Raw genomic sequence first — 18945 nt, forward strand, 5'->3', positions numbered from 1 at the left:
GGCCTCTTATCATGCTACTGCTGAGGTTTGGTGCTATCATGAGCAGTATTAGTGATTAAAAAAAATATGATTTAATGCCTTCACTGTACTGCCCCGAGCTAATTAGTGTTGTAACAACTCTCCGGAAAATCTAAGTTAATAGTTCATACACAAAAGAAATTGTCTCAATGGCTTATTTGATGACCCAATTTGGCTAAAAAGAGCCTGGCATGATTTTACACCAGAATTTCAACTTGCTCAACCTGTTGAAACTCAATTGTGAGGAATATCTCACCAGAGACCAGGATGTGCAGCATTTTCGAATAAATAAATAAAAAAAACCCACACTGTAAAAGTGCCCTCTCAGATGCCCCTATGGTAGAGCATGATAAGGTGTCCTTCCAGTGAAGAAAACAGGATGAAGTGCCCTCTCTTTTCCATACACATTTGCTGGTGCGGCTGACTCAGTTTGACTCGTCTCGTCAGCATGGCAGGGATCTGCTTCTCCATAACAACAGGTCTACCTGCTCCAAGGTGTGTCCTTTAATTTTAACATGCTTGTTCTGAGTCTATGAGGTATAAAAGCAACACACTGATCCATGGCTGTGATCTTTGTGCATTACTTTTCATACGACATCAGATGAACTGTGAATGAGACCAGCCTGCTCCAGGACAGACATGAGTTGAGCCTCACAACTCAAACTTGTTTGAGGGAGAGAGCAGGGTTGTCAAGGGTTGGCCACAGTTGGCAAGATGACACCACAACCCGCTTGGATATTGTCAGTCGCACTTTGGCCCCACTCCAGAGATGGTCCGTCTTGGGTATAACTCAGCAGAACTTGACATGTTTAAACAGGTAATTGAAATGATAATTGACGCATCATGTTTTGACCTGCTGCGGCCAAAAGTGGCAATGGAGAAACACCATAGGGAGCCTTCCAGTGAAGAAACATGATGAAAATTGAGTTCACTTCCCTGGTGTGCACCAGATGTGAAAATGAATAGTTTTTTGTTTTTTTTCCAATTGGTCCGGTTCGCTTTTACACCTATTCTTCTGAACTGGTCCAAAACAGTTGACGATATGCTGAAGTAAACCAAAACGTACCTGCACTTACCGGCTCAATAAAGATGAGGGAAGGAGAAAACAAGAAAAAAAGCACTCATGCGCGTGTCTGCGCAGTAAAGTAAATCCTGAACTGCTCTCCGATTGGTCAGAATGCTGAGAATGTAAACAGAGTGACAGCAGAAAAGGCAACCAACACGAGTAATGTCACAATGGAGAGACAACTGCAGGCGTTGATTTTGGTGTTGGTCCTCAGTTTTTACATCGTGTGTTGTTTTTATTGTGGTGACAGGGGAGGTACTTAATCATTACGTAAATCACGTAGCTGCCTAAAGGAGCTGGGTTGGTCCAAAAATGCGCAGTGCTTTCTGCAGTTAATGAGGACCCAGGTCCAACCACGTCCTCACTACAAATACGGAACAGAGTCCGTTTGGAAGAGGACCGAGACCACCTCTTCTACCAGGTCTCGGTTCGCTATTTGGTCCACTTTTGGTGCGCACCCGAGTACGATCGCTGCATTCCAACCTGCACAAATGAACCGTAGCAAATGAGGAAACGCACTAGACTTTGATTCAGCCGAATTAAATAAGGCTGGAGTGAAAGCACCCGGAAAAAACATGATTGGGTCCCATATGGCTGTCCTACATGCTAGAAAACTTACTGGTGTCCAAACACATGCAGCCCTTTAGATTTTTTTCGCCCATGGCCCTCAGGCAGCCTGAGTCTGCCACTGGAAGTAGGGGCTGTGTGAGTGTTAGAGCACCCCTACTAAGTTCACCATACAAATGTTTGAACTTTTCTATTGACTATTTTCTCCATCCCGTCCTCCGAACCTTCCTCCAGAGTAGTCCTGCCTATGTTGCTGCCCCCGTGCTCCTTCCGTCCCTTAGAGGTGCTCCAGCCATCTTGTTGTCCTCCAGAGGTCTTCCGGCACTCTGTTGGCCCCAGTGACCTGCTCTGCCCATTGGTCCCTCCAGAGAAGTTCCTCCGAACTTCAGCTCCCAGGTCCCCTGCTTCTGACTCCCTCCTCCAGACCCCCCTCCACACAACCTGGTTTTCAGCTTGGCGGGGCGTCTGGAAGCTGCCCTTTCACTGAGGGTTACTGCACTGGCTCGACCTCAGTATTGTTTTCGTGTTTCTCTCTGTTTTCCTCTCCTGCCAGGTCCCTTGTTGGTCTGTGTGTGTGTGTGTGTGTGTGTGTGTGTGTGTGTGTGTGTGTGTGTGTGTGTGTGTGTGTGTGTGTGTGTGTGTGTGTGTGTGTGTGTGTGTGTGTGTGTGTGTGTGTGTGTGTGTGTGTGTGTGTAATTTCTGTCCTGCCATCAGCCTGGGTCCCTGTTCACCTGCCATCAATCAGCCTATCACCTTTCCTGGTTCCGGTTCAGTGCACGCCTGGTTACAATCAACAGTCAATAATCACCTCTGCAGTATTTCAACCCTGGCTCTTAACTCAGCCAGTGCCAGATTGTTGTCTCAGCTCCAGTGGTAGTTTCACGTCTTAGGCTGTTGAATTGGTTTGTTCCTGATCCTGTGCCACAGGATCTCTGACTGCATGCTCGCCAGCTGCTTTGCCTTGTTCATCCGGCCATCTCCATTACCTCTACCGTCTCCAGCCGGATGCTCCCCTCACATTTATCTTCTTTCCCTGCAACCAGTCAATGCCTTTGGCCTCTTGGTGTGGTTTGTTTGAGCAGGTACGAACACAGCAATCACACTCTTGTGTGGACTAAAACAACCTTTCATTTATGGTGGGAACAGGATCCCAACTACCAGGTGTACTTCACGTGTTTGAGCTAAATAACTCCTGTAGTCATGTCTGCTTTGCATTCTAATGAAGTGAGAGACATTTAACATGGCCATAGAAATATAAATAACAGAACAAAGAACCTTCTTCCTGTATTTACTTTCTATCTCCCTAGACACATCTCATCTCTCACAATAAGAGTAATGAACGTTGACACATGATTTGAGGGATGCAATATTCTCTGTGTGAAAAGAAACTGAACGAAGGAGGAAACGCTCCGAGTTCATAAACTTATCAACTGATTCAGAGCAGAGCAAATGAACTGCAGTTGTGACGACGCCCTAAGAGTCTGTGTCCTGCATTTGGGTCTCCCAGAGTTTATCATGAGAGTGTTATCAAGGGTTTAACCGTCAAAACTAATCTGCTAAATCAGGACTGTGTGGCCGGGCTGCATACGCAAACAGCCCCACAACTTTCATCACATTCTGATTCAAATGTTGCCAAATCCTGATTGGTGCATGGGAGAAGGTGTCATCATGTTTTCCAATCTGAACCGCCTTCTTCGACCCAGGGAGAAGATCACAGTGAGAAACACAAATCCAGAAACTTCTCAAGTGAAAATGACCACAACTGCACTTTAGCAGGAAATGGCGTGCAGGACAACACCTTAAATTGAGACAGTTTTTTTTGTTGATCACCTATTATCAGAGAAATCCTGTCAGTCGCTAGCAGCCAGACATGGCTAACCCTGAGTAGCTCGGGGTGGAGCACTGAACCATCCAACACAGCTTTTTTAAGTCCCTACACATAAAACAAAGCATCAACAACATGTATATTCATGCTGAAAAAGACTGTGGAATGCAAATACGCTGGAATTACACTTTAAAGGAGAACAATAGTATTTTTCAACCTGATTTCTGTGCAAGTGACTAATGGGAACAACTTTTTTTGAAATTGATCCAGTATTGAGCTTCATTGCTGCAGTCTGGCCGCTGTGAACCGGGCTACAGGGTAATCAAAGGAGGCACCTGTGCACCAATAATATGTCAACTGAAAGTGTCTGTTTTTGCCGCTGACATGCTCAGATAGTTATCAGAAGTGTCTGACTGTATTGTGGAAAGATGGATATTTGCTGTTAACCTGTCATGCTTTGGTGTGTAGCTACTGGTGCAGGTCAACATAGCTAACAGCATAAGCCTACCTCCGCTCCGTCTGCAGCAAGTGTCTCCACTCTTGGAACAGCATTTTTCTTGATGAAAATGTGCTTTGGTAGGATGTCTGCTCCTCTTTGTCGGCAGTAGTGTCCTGGTGCAGTGTATCTGGAGTTATTAGGATCCATTTGTAGCACAACTAGCCACAACTTGTGCCTGTCTGCAGCCAAAGGTAACGTTAATCTGTGAAAGCTGTGTGAAGTGGAGCTCCACATATTGTTGGGACGATTCGGAAATGTGCAAAAACGAACTATAATTTCCTTTATTAAAAATGGTTGAGATAAGACAAAGCTTCACTTTACTATACTCTCCTACTCTAAAGTTCTACTCTGGTGTCTTCTGGTTTAATTCAATTGTAGTTTGGTTCACAGCAGCCAGGCTGCGCTCAATACTGGACCAATTTAAAAATAAGTTGATGTCATTAGTCACTTTCACAGTAATACATGGGGAAATAGGATCTTGGTTAGAAAAATACCAAAATTCCCCTTTAAATTATCATGAGGGATGCCTTAGTTAAACATTAGTTAAATATAAGTTCATGATTTGTACCCTTACTATAAAGAATTTGTGTGTGAATGTGATTGTGTGAAGCAACATCTTCAGCTGTTGCTTCAGTCTGTCTCTTTGGCCCCCGTTCAATAACGTGCTGTTGTTGTTCCAACCTCATTACAGTTGCCTTGGGACAGGAAGAGGTACTGTGAAGGTAGGTATACACAAACTGTCAATCTGCTCTCATCCCCCCTCTGAGGCTGTAAACCAGCCAGAAAGTTTCAGAATCTCTCACTTAACTTAATTCAAGTAATCATGTTTGGGAGCAAAGGTCTGGTCTAAATTAGTCCGGCCTCTCCAGCCTCAGTGTTTGGAGTCCTGTCAGCTAAAATACACAAAAGCTCTTTTGAATCTGATCTTGTATTATTCATGCACTATTGTCTGGAGCGCATGCAATCAGTGACTGAATGGATTAGCTGCAGATTGCAAAAGCCAAACAACAAATGTGTATTCCAGGTACCCAAAGGGGAAAGCTGGAAATAAAAAATAATGACATCACATTAGACGTTATGGCTCGTGAGCATTCGTTTAAGAATGCAATATTAGTCATCAGTTGGACAAGAGCGTCGCATGAGGATGCCTTATTGTGGGAAAAGGTACACGTGACATCACAGAGGCCTTAAAGGTCATGTAGACCAGAAAACCCAAACCTGAGCTGGCGTAAGGAGAGGCTGCTCTACAATTGGCCCTTGGCCCCTATAATCACAGTGTTTACCCCAGGGCACGCTGCTTACAGCCGTCTCCAAGGAGCTCTAATCAAAAACAAAGATGGAGTGAATGTTGGTAGGGAGGGGAGAGAAAAGTACTCATGCGTTGCACTCATCTCAGCGGTCTACCCCCCCTGACAACCTCCAGCCAGAAGTCCACATGGTCTGTATCACGTTATGAGCTCACCAGAGACGAGTCATGACTTCACCGCAGCAGAGCCAAGCCTAACACATCATTACTACAGCTCATTGTTCTAAACCAGGAGGTACCCTCACACGGTTGGCCCCTCAGAAGGGCAGAGAAATCATCAAACAACACTCTTAAACATCATTATAGACATTTTATTGGACATATTGGGTATACAGATAGCATGCGTATTTACAGCATAAAAACGTTTCAAAAACAAAAGGAAATAACGGCTTACTAAAGTTTTACACATTTACAACACCCCAAAAAAGGCATTCTTGGCATCATTGGAAAGCTCAAACTCTTCATCGATTGCTTTGAGAAAAAAATGAATATGAAACTGCAATAAAACCACGCAGGGGCCCCAAATCATCCAACTGCACTATAATCTATAAGCAACTTTTCTTGAGATCACACACGGGCACAGAAAATACTCACACCCACACACACACACATTACACATTCATACAAAAACATGAGGTAGTCAAATGGTTTAAAAAAAAAAATTAAAATACAATCTAGATATATGGATTTGTGCTCCAATCACTTCTCACTTCAGCATTATTTTATATAGTGAAAATATATTTTACTGCTGTAATAATAATTATAATAATGCTCCTTTATCTAATAAGCATCATTATTCCTTTTTGATAGTATCAATAGATCTCTGTCATGGGGGGGTGGGGGGTGGGGATTTTCCCAAAAGTCGGGGAGGAATGTTTATACTTGAACAGCAACTCTCCTAAACTGTATGGTTAGTTTGTGTGAAAGAATATCCCCAAATGATCTCAAATATGAAGATTAGATCCAGAACATAAGTTGAGGCTCAGCCACTTAACAGCGTGACACGAGGGGGTGGAGGAGATAATTACACGTGGAGATGGATTCGCCACAGTCGATAAGAGAAACCCCAAAACTACAGGAATGTCAGAAAGCCTTAATCCCACAATGGCCGCTGATTATAGGCTGCAGCACATTTTTCACTGAGCAAGACATGGCTCTTTCACTGTTCCGTACACACTATGATACAGTGCTGTGTTGTTCACTGTAATGCTGCTTGATCACAGCAACAGTGAACCACTTCACTGCTGTATATTTACTGTATAACTGGGTTTTGGCATGGGCCGCCTGGCAACAGGCCCCATGAAACAAACTAATTTGAATCCCAAGTGGTTCTAGATCTCAATAAAAATGATTTCTGAAGTGTTATTGAAAACAGTTGAGTTCCCGGAAACAAAATAACACTTGGGTTTTCTCCACCCTCCATTCTAACAGAATACATGCACACTTATTATACATTCCACTGTCTTTTTGGTCGAACTGCTGCCATCTTTAACCCTGATTTCAATTCTTTTTTTGTTTAATTATTTTAGGGGATTCTGATCATTGTTGTGACAACAGAGGGACCTAAGTTTGGGGCTTTATTATACGACAGTAACTGTGGAAGAGTTTGTGTGGAATTGATTCCATCATTTACTGATACCGATATGTTAAAAATACAGTTTAATAGCCAATGTTACAGCTTATCTTCAATAATGTGATATTCGTATTTAAGATATGTTACTTTTGCAAAGATAAAATCCAATTTTTTTTTACTTCATATGAAATAGTGTTTTAGCGAACACTATCTACACAAAATAGCAATCGAATGATGACAAACTATAATAATCTTGAAACAAAACGTGATAAATTGTACTCCGTGAACAGAAGAAATGACCTGCAGCTAATTTGATATCATATTCATTTCACACGGTTAACAAGCTACTTGTATCGGTTAAGGAAAAGATCATGGTTTGGGTTACACAACTTACATGATGTACGCAAGTAACGTATGTTACATAACTTAACTTGAGTACGTAACTTCAGTATGTCATATACACCACATAACTTAAGTACATTACATAAGTTATAAGTGAACAGGGACTTTTGGTTGAACATGGGACACGAACAGAGACCTGCTGGGAGAAAGTCTCGTGTTTTTTCCTGTGAGTTTTTTTCGATCTTTATACTACGTTACCAGACTTCCTCTTTTGCCCCCGACTGTATTAGAGCCATGCAGGTGTCTCAAACTAATCCAGTAAAGGGCCGCTGTGGCTGCAGGTTTTCATTCCAGCCAAGCAAGAACACACCTGATCCAGCAAATGTGTTCTTGCTTGGTTGGAATGAAAACCTGCAGCCACAGCGGCCCTTTACTGGATTAGTTTGAGACAGCTGCTTTAAAGGACGCAGCCTTGCAGTAAGTTGTGATATACTATACGGCTGTATTTCGGGGGAAGTATTTTTATTCAATAAACGACTGATGTATGAGTTTAAAATGTGAATAAACATGATGTCAGTGCAGTGTCAAAGTCTGTTAATATCGACAACTGGACTCTTTCAAATATGGAGGTGCATAAAAAAAAGCTGAATTATTGTTGTTTTACAAATAAGAATTTTCAATTTTGGTTGGCTTTTATGAAAAAAACCCAACCCAGAATAAATCCCCCACAAACGTGTGTTATGTATGAGCACATTTACAATTCACAGTACTTACACACACAGAAGACAATAAATTTCTCTTGGTAAATATATTCCAAAATATAATTTTATACACAAATATATATTTAGACTCTGTTCCCTCTGTAGAAAGCTTTACACATGTTTATATAAGAAAAAAAGAAAAAGAAAATCAAAAGCTTTGAGATAATATACATTCTATTTTTCTTGCAAGGGTTAAATCGTTACAGGGAAAGTTCCCTTCTCAAAGGGCCCGGTTGGTCCCGCACACAGTCTCATAAAAACACATACAGGTTAAAGGAAGGCTCTACAGCAAACATTCATATTATTCTGAGGTGGGGGGGGGGGGGGGGGTAGTCGTGGCGTTGCAGTTAAAAAAAAAAAAAGAAAATATATGTCCATAATAATGAGCTTACAGCTTATTCAACACACTGTCAGTGCCAAGATTTATACAACAAGATAAGAAAGGCCATACACTGTACACTGTTTGGCTTTATAATGTAACAAAAGTACTCTCCCTCTGGTGAGAAGACATCAGTGGAGCGTGTGAACAAACATTACTTTTTAAGGGTAACACCAAATATTACTTTTTTTCAACAGTTTCTGAAAATGTGTGGATTTTCCGCTTTTCTTCATTTAAATAATAAAAACGCTCTTTAGATGCAGCCTTAATGTAACAGCACAGACGGCTGGACCCAAACTAGGTCAACTATTTTCCTAAACCATGATTATGAATTGATGTCTTTACATTATTCATTCCACACTGTTTATTATTTTTATCACTTTTAAAACGAGAAACCTGCCCCCCACACTGATAAATCTTGTCCAATCCAGAAGTACGAGAGCATAATTTGCACACACTCCGCCTCGTAACATTTTTGAGTATTTACAATATCCACATAAACATACAGACCTAAAAGAATAGTTTGGCATTTTGAGAAATATGCTTATTCATTTTCCAGAGTGAGATATGAAGATTGATAACACTCTTGTCTGTGCTACGAGTACAGAGCTGGGGCCATTAGCCTAGCTTAGCATAAAAACTGAAAGCAGGGGAAAGAAACATACTTGGAGGGAACGTTTTGTTTTTTTTAACAGTAGAAACTTTTTCTTAAAAATGTTGAACTATTTCTCTTTGCTCATCATTTCCCCCTGCTTCTGGTCTCCATGCTAAGCTAGGCTATCCACCTCCTGTATCAAACTCACTTCTTTAAGCACAGACATGAGGGAGGTGTCCATCATCTAACTTTTGAATTACAAGCACATAAAAGCATTTCCCAAAATGAGGAACTATTCCATAGAGCACTGCAGGGATGACGTTACCATGAGGCGGACCCATCGCCTTGGTTCCCTCGTCAAAAAGTCCATGGGATTTTTCCAATTTGGATAAGCTCCGTGGCGAACAAAAGTTTTATGAGACCCTCAAGTTTGTTCAGCAAGATAATCTTCACGAGTGGACACCACTTTTCTTGAAGCATAAATGCAATCAGCGGAAGTGAAAAGCTAATGTTCGATTATAAACAAACTACGCAACCAACTGACTTTTGACTGATTCTGTGTGTTCAGCGTGATAACGTCTGACAACCTGCAGTCTCCTTTCGCCGCATGGGTGGAGGATTTACTAACGTATTTTATGTTGTAGAACAAAACTTTCAAAAATCTCTTAAGCCCCTAATTTTAGGCATCTAACCAAAAACCCATTCAAGAAACATTGACTTTGAGACGAAGGAACCAAGTGCAAAAATTCTAACTCATTAAGGTTTTTAAGGAAACATTCCTGCAGCACTCTATTAACAACTGATAAAAGGGAACCCATAATGCCCCTGTGAAGTAACATCAATGACACTGAGACTCAGACCCCCATCTACTGTAACGCATTACTATAACTGATGTATAGAAAGCACTGGTAAGAAAATGTTTTACCAACCTGTGTGTAGAAATCCGTTATGAGGGGAGAATGAGTATATTGTAAAATGTGGCCTTTTATCAGCATGTCTTTCACATTTTTCTTTCACATTATTTGGCGTTAACTCTTCTGTATACATTCAATACCTACACTGTCTTTTAAAGGCCGTCGTCTCTCTGTGTCAGGATGACGACATCCGCTCATACTGCACTTTCGTCCGCTTGTTGATAGTGGTTGTTTTGCTTCTTTGCCACCTTCAGGGTTGCACGTCGTACAGTCCAGCTATTAACATCTCACTTACTAATACTGACATTGCTTCAGCCCTAATTGCTTTCACCTGCTTGTTACAAACAGCCCAAATCCCACCATTTAAGGTCGAAACTAAAGGTGGTGTTGTGGTCAGAAAAAAAAAAAAGCAGCATTTGGATTGGAAAGAAATGCCTGGTATAAACTCACACATGTTTCTTGTAGTTTTTTTGTACTAAATATGAGGTGAGGCTGCCAAACTGGGTCTCACTACTATTACAGACCAGTAACACCTGGACAGTATATTTGTCTGTACGCACACAAAGTGGCACAAAGGATCTGGCTGAAGGACCAACGGTGTAATTGTTCGTGTGTGTGTTTTTTTTTTTTAAATCAGAATTTTTCCTTCCTATCACATCCACCAAAAATAATTCCTTTCATGGAAGGAGATCAACAAACCGGTTCCTGTGAACCGCCCGGTCCTTCCTGTGCCACGGCAGGGCTTGGCATCCTGGGCTACGCCGTGCTGCTGCTGGAGCAGGGTGTGCTTTGTGTGCTGCCGATACTGTGGGCCGCGCTGCTGTTCTCCGAGGCCGGCTGGGACTTCTGGACCTGCTGCGGACCAGCTGTCTCACCTAGACAGAGCGAGAGAGCAGGAGAAGGAGTGTAGAGGGAGTAAGGAGGGGATTGGACAAAATGAAGAAAGAAAAAATGTATATATATCACATACAGGCAGAGGTATGCAGCAACATGACAAATAGGTTTGGTGAAAACTACAAATTGCATTCCTCTGAGATGCTGGACCCCCTATTGTTCCTCTGTGCTCTTACATTTTGAAATAAAAAAAGTACTGTTCAATCTCTTACTGTTTACTATGACTGTCACTACTTGACATAAACCTTACTCTTTAGTTAAAATACAATTTTTAACCCGCTGTTTGGTGCAGAGCCTTTAGTAGATTTATTCTTACTCTGTTAAAAACCATCTAGTTTTCAGTACAAAGCACTTGGCGAATGTGCAAAGTCACGCAAGAAGACCTCTGGACTTCATCTGCGCTAACTTTTACCATCTTTGAGCATAATCTGCCACAGATTCACAGAGTGCTTTTAATTGCCGGGACCCGAGAAATGTCACCTTAGAGAGCCCAGAAACAACCAGTCACATCCTCACTGACAGATGAGCAAAAAGAGAAGAGGAGGATTCACGTTCATGGAGTTCATTTCTTTAGTTATCTGGATTCAATTAGCCTGGCCTTAGTAGATAAAGCAGAACAAACAAAAGACAGGACCTTCTGACTGGAGCTCAAACCACTGACTGGTTTATTGTTCTAAGACTAAATAAGCATTTCATTTTCCTAGACTCTGGGGATTCAACGCTTCAAATGAAGGACAGAATAAAAGTGCTTACATTTGTTTACAAACAAACTCTGATAGACAATGAAGAGCTTTCGCAATAAAACCAAGCCTGTGTTTAATTTGAGTATTTGGCACAATTATTACTGCAGTCTTTTCCTTGTTTGCTTCCTAGCTTTATTCCTCCCGGAGACATGGAGAGCACACATAAAATGTTCTCTTTTAGACAAAGGTTTTGCAATCAGCAGTTTGGTTGGTACTGAAAGTTGTGTGCGTGTGTGTGTGCGAGTGCTTGCATATATGACAGCATAATATGTGTCCACAGGCGATGCTGCTCCCTCTTTGGGGCCCCCTAGTTCTGCTAATGTTTACCAGAGCAGAGCTGCCAGCGGTCTTTCCCTTGCAGAACCAACAGCTCTACAAAACAAAGGCCCTTGGATTCATCGCATCTGTCGGAGGAAATATAAATTCCCAAGTCCAATATTATCTTTCTCGACAGGAGAAAAAACGTCTGCTTTTATGTCACAGAAACATACTGGGTATGAAAATGAATCACATGCAGTTGTTGCAAAAGTTGTCCGACTCAGGGACAAGTTGCCTTCACTTCAATCACAAAAGCAGAAGCACATTGTCAGTATCTCCTGGCACGGTCAAATCTCAAAGTTCAACAGGGATATGATACAGAAAAATACAGAAAGCTCCTCTGAAGGCCATGACATTTCTAAAACTCACTCATTGGACAAGTGAAAATAAAACATGTATGAGAGTTAGATCAGTGACTTTATTAACCCTAGACCCTAAACTTAACCATTCAAGGTTAATGCCTAACCTCAACCATCTCGCAAGACTTCCACAAATCTTGGGTTTCCATCCAAACCCTAAGACAGACTGTTCATACAGGTATTATGAAAGTGATTCTATTAGATTTGTGTGTCCAGACATCATCAACCTATCTGCATGGGTTGCTGTGGTAATGGTGTAGGCGATGCTACGTAGCTTTCCAACTCAGAAGCATGAAACATGGAGATCCATATTTCGCCGTCTACACAACTGCGCTGCTAAAGTGCCAGCCGACAATTTATTTCTGAATTGTCGTTGTGTGTCGCGTTGTGGTGAGTGACGCAAAAGACACTTTGAACTCCACTTTGAGTGGCCAGAGGATCTGAACTGAGACGGAGCTGTAGAAATCGGATTGAAATCACATTTCAAACCAGCTTGAAATCAGCTCGCAAAAATCGCTACAATGTGGATATGCCAGTCTGAAGAAGACAACGAGCCTAGAGCCATGCTAGCAGCTCTGTAAAGGTGGACTTAGACACGGTGGTGCTTTGAGCTAAATGTTTACGGCAGCATGCTAATATGCTCACAGTGATAATGCTAACAGCTGATATAATGTTTGCCACGATCACCATCTTGGTTTAGCCTTTTAGCATGCATTTGCTACTCAGTACGAAATCAAAAGTGCAGCTGAGGCTGATGGGAATTTTATTAGTTTTGCAGGTATTTTGTCACAAAGTGTTGAACTAATTACAATTTTGAGTGGAAAGTGAATGCAACTGTAATTTCACTCAAAACGGCAAAACTCCACCTGATGATGGCACTAGGGAAAAGGTCAGAAAAAATTTTCATGTCAATCCAGCCAATAGTGTTTGAGATATTTCAGTTTGCCCCAAAGTGGAGAAACGACCAACTGACATTAGCCGCTATGTAAAAATAAAGCTTGTGTGTAGTTTTCTGTCAAGATATCCTATCTAGCTAGTGCAGTGCGTGGCCACTATTGTTTTCTAATCCTGTAGCATATGTTTTGTATTTCAGAGCAGATCAGTTGTGAAATTTCTCATCATGTGAGCCTTTTTCACAATCAGTTAGAATTTTTCATTTGTATGTTATTTCACCAATTGAGCAGAGGTGAAGAGCAGATCTCTTGGCAGACATGACTGCAGCCCTGGCAGAGTACAGGGCGACTGTACGTGCCAAGATAATGAGCAAAATGTCAAATAATATATTGCGGGGTGCTTTTTAAAGCATTACACTTCTAATTGCCTTATATGGAATTAAACTGTAATGGATACAAAACCCCAAGTGTATTACCAATGAGTCAATGCAACTTTCTCAAAAGGCCAGGAACATTGTCCTCAGACCCTGAGGGGATGGACCCAATCTGTTTTCATGTTTCATCACTCTGTACACCAACGTTTAAAATACACTCGGAACTGATATTTTTGGTGATTGTTTTGGGGGATCTACATTCTCGGGGTTTATGGAACTGCCAGTATAGCCATGTAAGGTCATTTCAGCCAACACAGTTTACCACGCCCACCTACGGCCTATTTTAATAACATCAACAGGAACATGTTGTGAAAGTCTTCCCAGAACTACTATCATTACACCTGTTTCTCTATACATACTCACTGGTAATATCTTTGGAAAGGGAATAAGGCGTGTGTTTCTTTGTCACTCTTGGAAACCCCTGGAGCTGAAATAAAGTGGCTTTCTAAAAAGGAGCCAAAACCAATATTGTGAAATAGATAAGGGCACTTAAATCTGACAGCTGATCAGTTTATGCAGCAAGAAATCCTGATAATTATAGATGTGACTTAGCATGACTGGAACATCTTGTAATACTTATGACAAGTGCCCGGATCTCTGCTACATTGACGACTATCGGGGAGGATGATTTCCTAATCCAACCATTTAACCCTGTCCAACGGTGAGCTTCTTCCAAACTGTAAACTTAGCATTAACTTAAACACTCACATTGTTTTCTGAAAGCCCTGAATTCTCAACTCAAACACCCTGACCCCCTTTATGAAACGTCTGAAAAATCAGCAACCAGGCAATAGGTCAATGACATGCCGGATCACCAGTCAAGCATTGAGGCCAGTGAGAACAGGGCAGCTCTATGCAACGGTGAACTCAGAGGGCTTCTGGGAGCACACTTCCTCCCAGGGGTCAGCTGGGGTCGGCAGGCTGGGGACCATGGGGAAGGTCTTGGCATCTAATGGACAGATTGTGTGTCTTTTCCTGTGAGGGCCGCTAAACCCAACAAGGGGAATTTCCAACTTGTCTCCAGCCATTGTACTGAGAATATTCGCTGACCACCCCGCAGCTCCCAAAACATTCAAAAGCAGGAAAGAGAAGAGCCCTTGCTGCTGACCAACAGGATATATTTACAGTAGAGGAGTCAATCTGTTATTGTGAACTGGCCTCTGTCAGCAGCAGGATGTTTGGCATTCCCAGCGGCACATTTCTGGCACTGAGACACTCAGACATTCCTTTGCACCTTATCTTTTCATTAATGTAGAGAGGTGAGCCGGGGCTGTGGAGCAGCAGGTAAAGGACCTACCTGTGTGTGAGTAGATAAACCACAGGGCTCCGGTCAACAGAGCCCCAATCACAAAGGCCGCAAAGGCGATCCCCACCACTGTCGGAGTGTCCAGCACGTACAGCATTTCTGGGAAACAAAGAAGCACACAGTTCATATGATCATGTTGACATGACAACTTGGAAATGTTTAAGGCCTAAACACAGAGTCTATGGAGCCCCAAAGTGTTTGAACACCATCTATTCATGTACTTATTAGTTTCATAACGTCTTATTCATTCATCAAATCGTACAATGTGTAATTTTCTGACGTTAGGGGTCCCTCAATCGAAACAATAACAAAAACCACAGTTTGGTGACGTGAACTAGCGTAGGATCTTGACATTTGTATTTTTCACCACCATTGACGTTATTTCAGCTTCTCCCAGTTAGGATTCATTCAGTGTTCATCAAATAGGGAGTTTTTACAGGGATTGAATTTTCTGCAGAGGTCTCCTGCTCTCCAAAACTGAGGGAGGAAGGACCAGGTTATTAAAACTGGTAACATTATAAAATATTTTACATTAAAAAATCAGTGTTTCTTTGGTGGACAAAGGATGTCCCAGAGGGGCTGCGAGCCGAGCTGCCACAAACATTTGCCCAGTTTGTTTCTCTGACATCTTAAGATCCAGACTTTCAGGAGGTTTTTACGGGGAACTGAATTATCTGCAGAGGTCTCCTCCTGTCCAAAACAAACGGACCTAATGATTAAAACTGGTAAAAACACTGAAGTTTCAGGTCAAAAACCAGTGTTTCTCAGATGGTGTTCAGCTCATCGGCGAGGGGCTCTAAGCCAAGCTACCGCTTAAGATTGATCTTCATCCGATGACTAAAAACCATCAGATTAAATACATAGATTAAAATGAAAAAGATCTAAAAAGTGCAAAAATGTGGCTTAAAACAATGTCAATTTATGACAACTTCTGTCAAACAACCACAACACTGGACACGCGCAAAGAAGAGATGTGGTCAGTGACAGGTGACCAAATGTAACGTTAATAGTGCCTTACCGTGAATAAAATGACAGATTTCTCTGGTTTAAACATTGTTGGAAACATTTGGGATAATGTGAGTTCGCAAGTCAACAAAATATATAACAGGTCTACTTGTTTTTAGACATTTTGACATGGAAATGTTAATACGGAACACTTTGGGGCTCCATAAAATTTACAAAAATAGACATGAGCAAGACAAGTGACAATAATATAGTATGAAATTTTATTTTTAAAAAACGTACTGTCATCAGAAGGCTCCTGTGGGAATGAGGGCGCTTTGTGAGAAGGAGTAACTGCAAAACAAACATATAATGTCAACACTTCGGGGCTCCGTCAAAATAAATATAAAGAAAAGGAATAAGTTAGTGACAATAAAAAAGTATCAAACTTTTATTAAAAAAAAAACCCCTTACTATCGTCAGAAGGATCCGGTGGGATTGAGGGTGCTTTGTGAGAAGGAGTAGCTGCAAAACAAAAATACATAATGTCATTTTAATGAATGTTGTCCATCATAGTGATGCACAGTATACATGATCAGTTTTAATTATTTCAAAAGTCAGCCCTGTCAGCCCCAGGCCAGAGGATCAGCAGATTACTGATATTGTCCTGTGTTGATAAGCAATTCTCTGAGGAATGTGACACAGAAACCTGAACCTGGCAGACGCTGAAAGAAAGCAGCTATTCTAAGCTGACAAGGTCCTAGGATAAACCTTCTGACTCCAACCGGTGTATTTCAAGCCATTTGGAAGGCTTTCAAAAGTTTACTTAGCTCTAATGATGTCTTAAAAAACAATACAAAGACGCTTGTGTACGGGCAAACTCAAGAGGAGAGCCTGGTGCATGTCCAAGACTGTGGCACAATGGGTGCTATTCTTGGAAAGGACACCTTTGAGTTTTCATTTCGCATAATGGATGATGACCGAGAGGACTTTAATTTCAGAAGGGACGAAGGCCAGAGGACCTCCTCCTCATTGCTCCGGTGTTATCTGTCCCGTGTGACTTGTTGTCAGTAATTTAACCACACACAAAGAAGCGAGAGGAAGAGAAGAGAGGTCAGCAAAAGACAGTAATGTGATGTTGTCTCGTAAACTTGACTCAAATATTACGTTTTATGACTCTCGTCTAAGAGCGTCCATGGTTACCAAGCTAATAACTCTTTTCAAATAAAGTCCATATGTCTATGGGGAACAATACTCTGCTGGACATCTGTCAGGTCTTGACTCTTGTTCACTATTTTAACAGAACCAGACAGCACCGCAGAAGTTGAACTCGCTGTTGCCCGAACAGTTCTGATATCTCTAACAAGGTCGTTTGTTTATGTAAGTTTTCTTGCTATGGAATGAGAGAGCACCCCTGAGTAATGATTTGTTTTTGTTCAACTCTGACCTCTCCTCACACAGAGCAGAAACCACTGATGTCGCCTCCGCTAGACCCTTGACACTGGTTGTTCATACTCAAAAAGCTTGTGACCGCAACAAGCCTGGTCCGTGAGGCCGTTAGCACCACATACAACTGATAATATACTGTGCTTGTATAGAGTTACATAGCATTCTGATAACACATCTTTCTCCTCGGTATACACTTGAGAATCAGATGTGTAGGGGATTTCTTTTTTTTCTTTTTTTTTTAATGGGCACAGTCTGAATGCACAAGTAAAAACATTGTTTACTTTTGAGTTTTAAAATGAGAAGTTTTTTTCTGATAGATGTATGACGTTTTAGTGAGCTTCTTGACATTTGACCAGTGAAAACAGCAGCCGAAGGAGAACAAAAATTTTTTTTTAGCAGGTTTAAATGTGATACATCATTACAGATATCAATCACAGAAACCAGCTACTAGAAAGATAAGCAATCTCAAAACTCTCACTTAGTAGTATACTGCAGTTTCAGCCAGTCCAATATGTTTTATTACAATAACCCTGATATTATGCAGGTTATCTTTGAAGCAGATCATTATGATGTAAATGAACCCAACTTTTATAGATTTTCTATCTCCCTCCTTTACTCTGTGCAGACTTAAACTAAAGTAATATACTTGCACTGGTGTAATATTATAAACCACACTGCCAACCTCTCTAATAAATGATACTTTTTAACTTTTCCTGAACGTTACCAGATCCAATAAAATTGACTGTGAGGCAGTAAATCTACTTCTGATGGCAGGGCTTTGAGGCTGTTATGTTTTTCCATGCACCAAGTTGGCCACAAGTGGCCCTCTTTGATTTGTAGAGCAGGTTGAGCTCTTTGGGATACTGTCCAGTGCAGAACTGTGGCCCTTGAAAAGGCTGCTTGTTTTGTTTGCCATCCTAGAATAAGTGATGCCTTTGCCTTGCCTTTCTCACTGTGTTTATTGCATATCTGTGTTTGTTTACTTAATCTGTTCCATGGAAAATAAACCCGCTGCACTGGCACAGTTGTGTGGGCAGAGCACGTCACTGCCTACTCTGGTTTGGTTTAGCTCGCTCGCTCACTCACTACTGCAAGTTTCTGTTCACCAATATCTTCAGCAGCTTCTCTAACATCAACACTGGAACTTCTGTGCTACAAGGTGACTGCATCTACTGTGTATCTCTGCTCAGCTGTGAAACCCTATGTCCAGTTAAATGCCAGAAATCCACCTACTTCTGTTGAGCAACTTTCTGACGACTCAAAACCGAATGATACATGATTTTTTTTTAGGCTGATTCTTACAGTAAATGGATATTTGAGCGTTTAAGAAATGAGAAGAAAAAACATAATCTCTTCCTAAAACTTTAGATTTGATTAAAGAGTTGTGGCCAACTATGATTTTCCGGATAAATTGATTCATCTTTTGGTCTTGATAAAGTCTGGCTCATAGTGCCTAAAATTGAAGTTAACAGCTGAAAATGCTCGTTTTCTCCAGCCAACAATCTTGAACTCAAAGGTATATAGATATTATCACAAATCATCAACTGGTACTGAGAAAACCACTTGATATTCACATTGAAGAGGTTAGAACCAGGATTTTTTTTCACCTTTTCTCTTGATTGATTGTGATTCTCAATTTATTATCAAAATTGTTGTCAATTAAGTTCTAGTCATTGACCAATACTTTCAGTTACAACTAAGTAGGATATTTATAGTAAGGGCCCAACCCTTGCTGTCCCTATTACCGTCTTTGGATGGATGT

General features: G+C 41.4%; 1 protein-coding gene across 2 annotated transcripts in view; it reads right to left on the reverse strand.

Annotated features, from left to right (window-relative positions):
- Positions 1-7578: 7578 nt before the first annotated feature.
- tgfbr3 (transforming growth factor, beta receptor III) overlaps positions 7579-18945 on the reverse strand; it is a 77654-nt gene continuing 66287 nt past the window's right edge. The window contains exons 15-18 of one of the 2 annotated variants that reach the window (XM_083940648.1): positions 16209-16259; positions 16038-16088; positions 14784-14891; positions 7579-10720 (exon numbers count right to left, since the gene is read on the reverse strand). In XM_083940648.1, coding sequence (XP_083796774.1) covers positions 10602-10720; positions 14784-14891; positions 16038-16088; positions 16209-16259 — 329 coding nt within the window. In that variant the 3' untranslated portion in view covers positions 7579-10601. The remainder of the gene's footprint in view (positions 10721-14783; positions 14892-16037; positions 16089-16208; positions 16260-18945) is intronic. The other variant, XM_083940649.1, reaches the window with a different exon arrangement.

This window comes from Echiichthys vipera (assembly GCF_963691815.1).
Source record: "Echiichthys vipera genome assembly, chromosome: 3".
Classification (NCBI taxonomy): Eukaryota; Metazoa; Chordata; class Actinopteri; order Perciformes; family Trachinidae; genus Echiichthys; species Echiichthys vipera.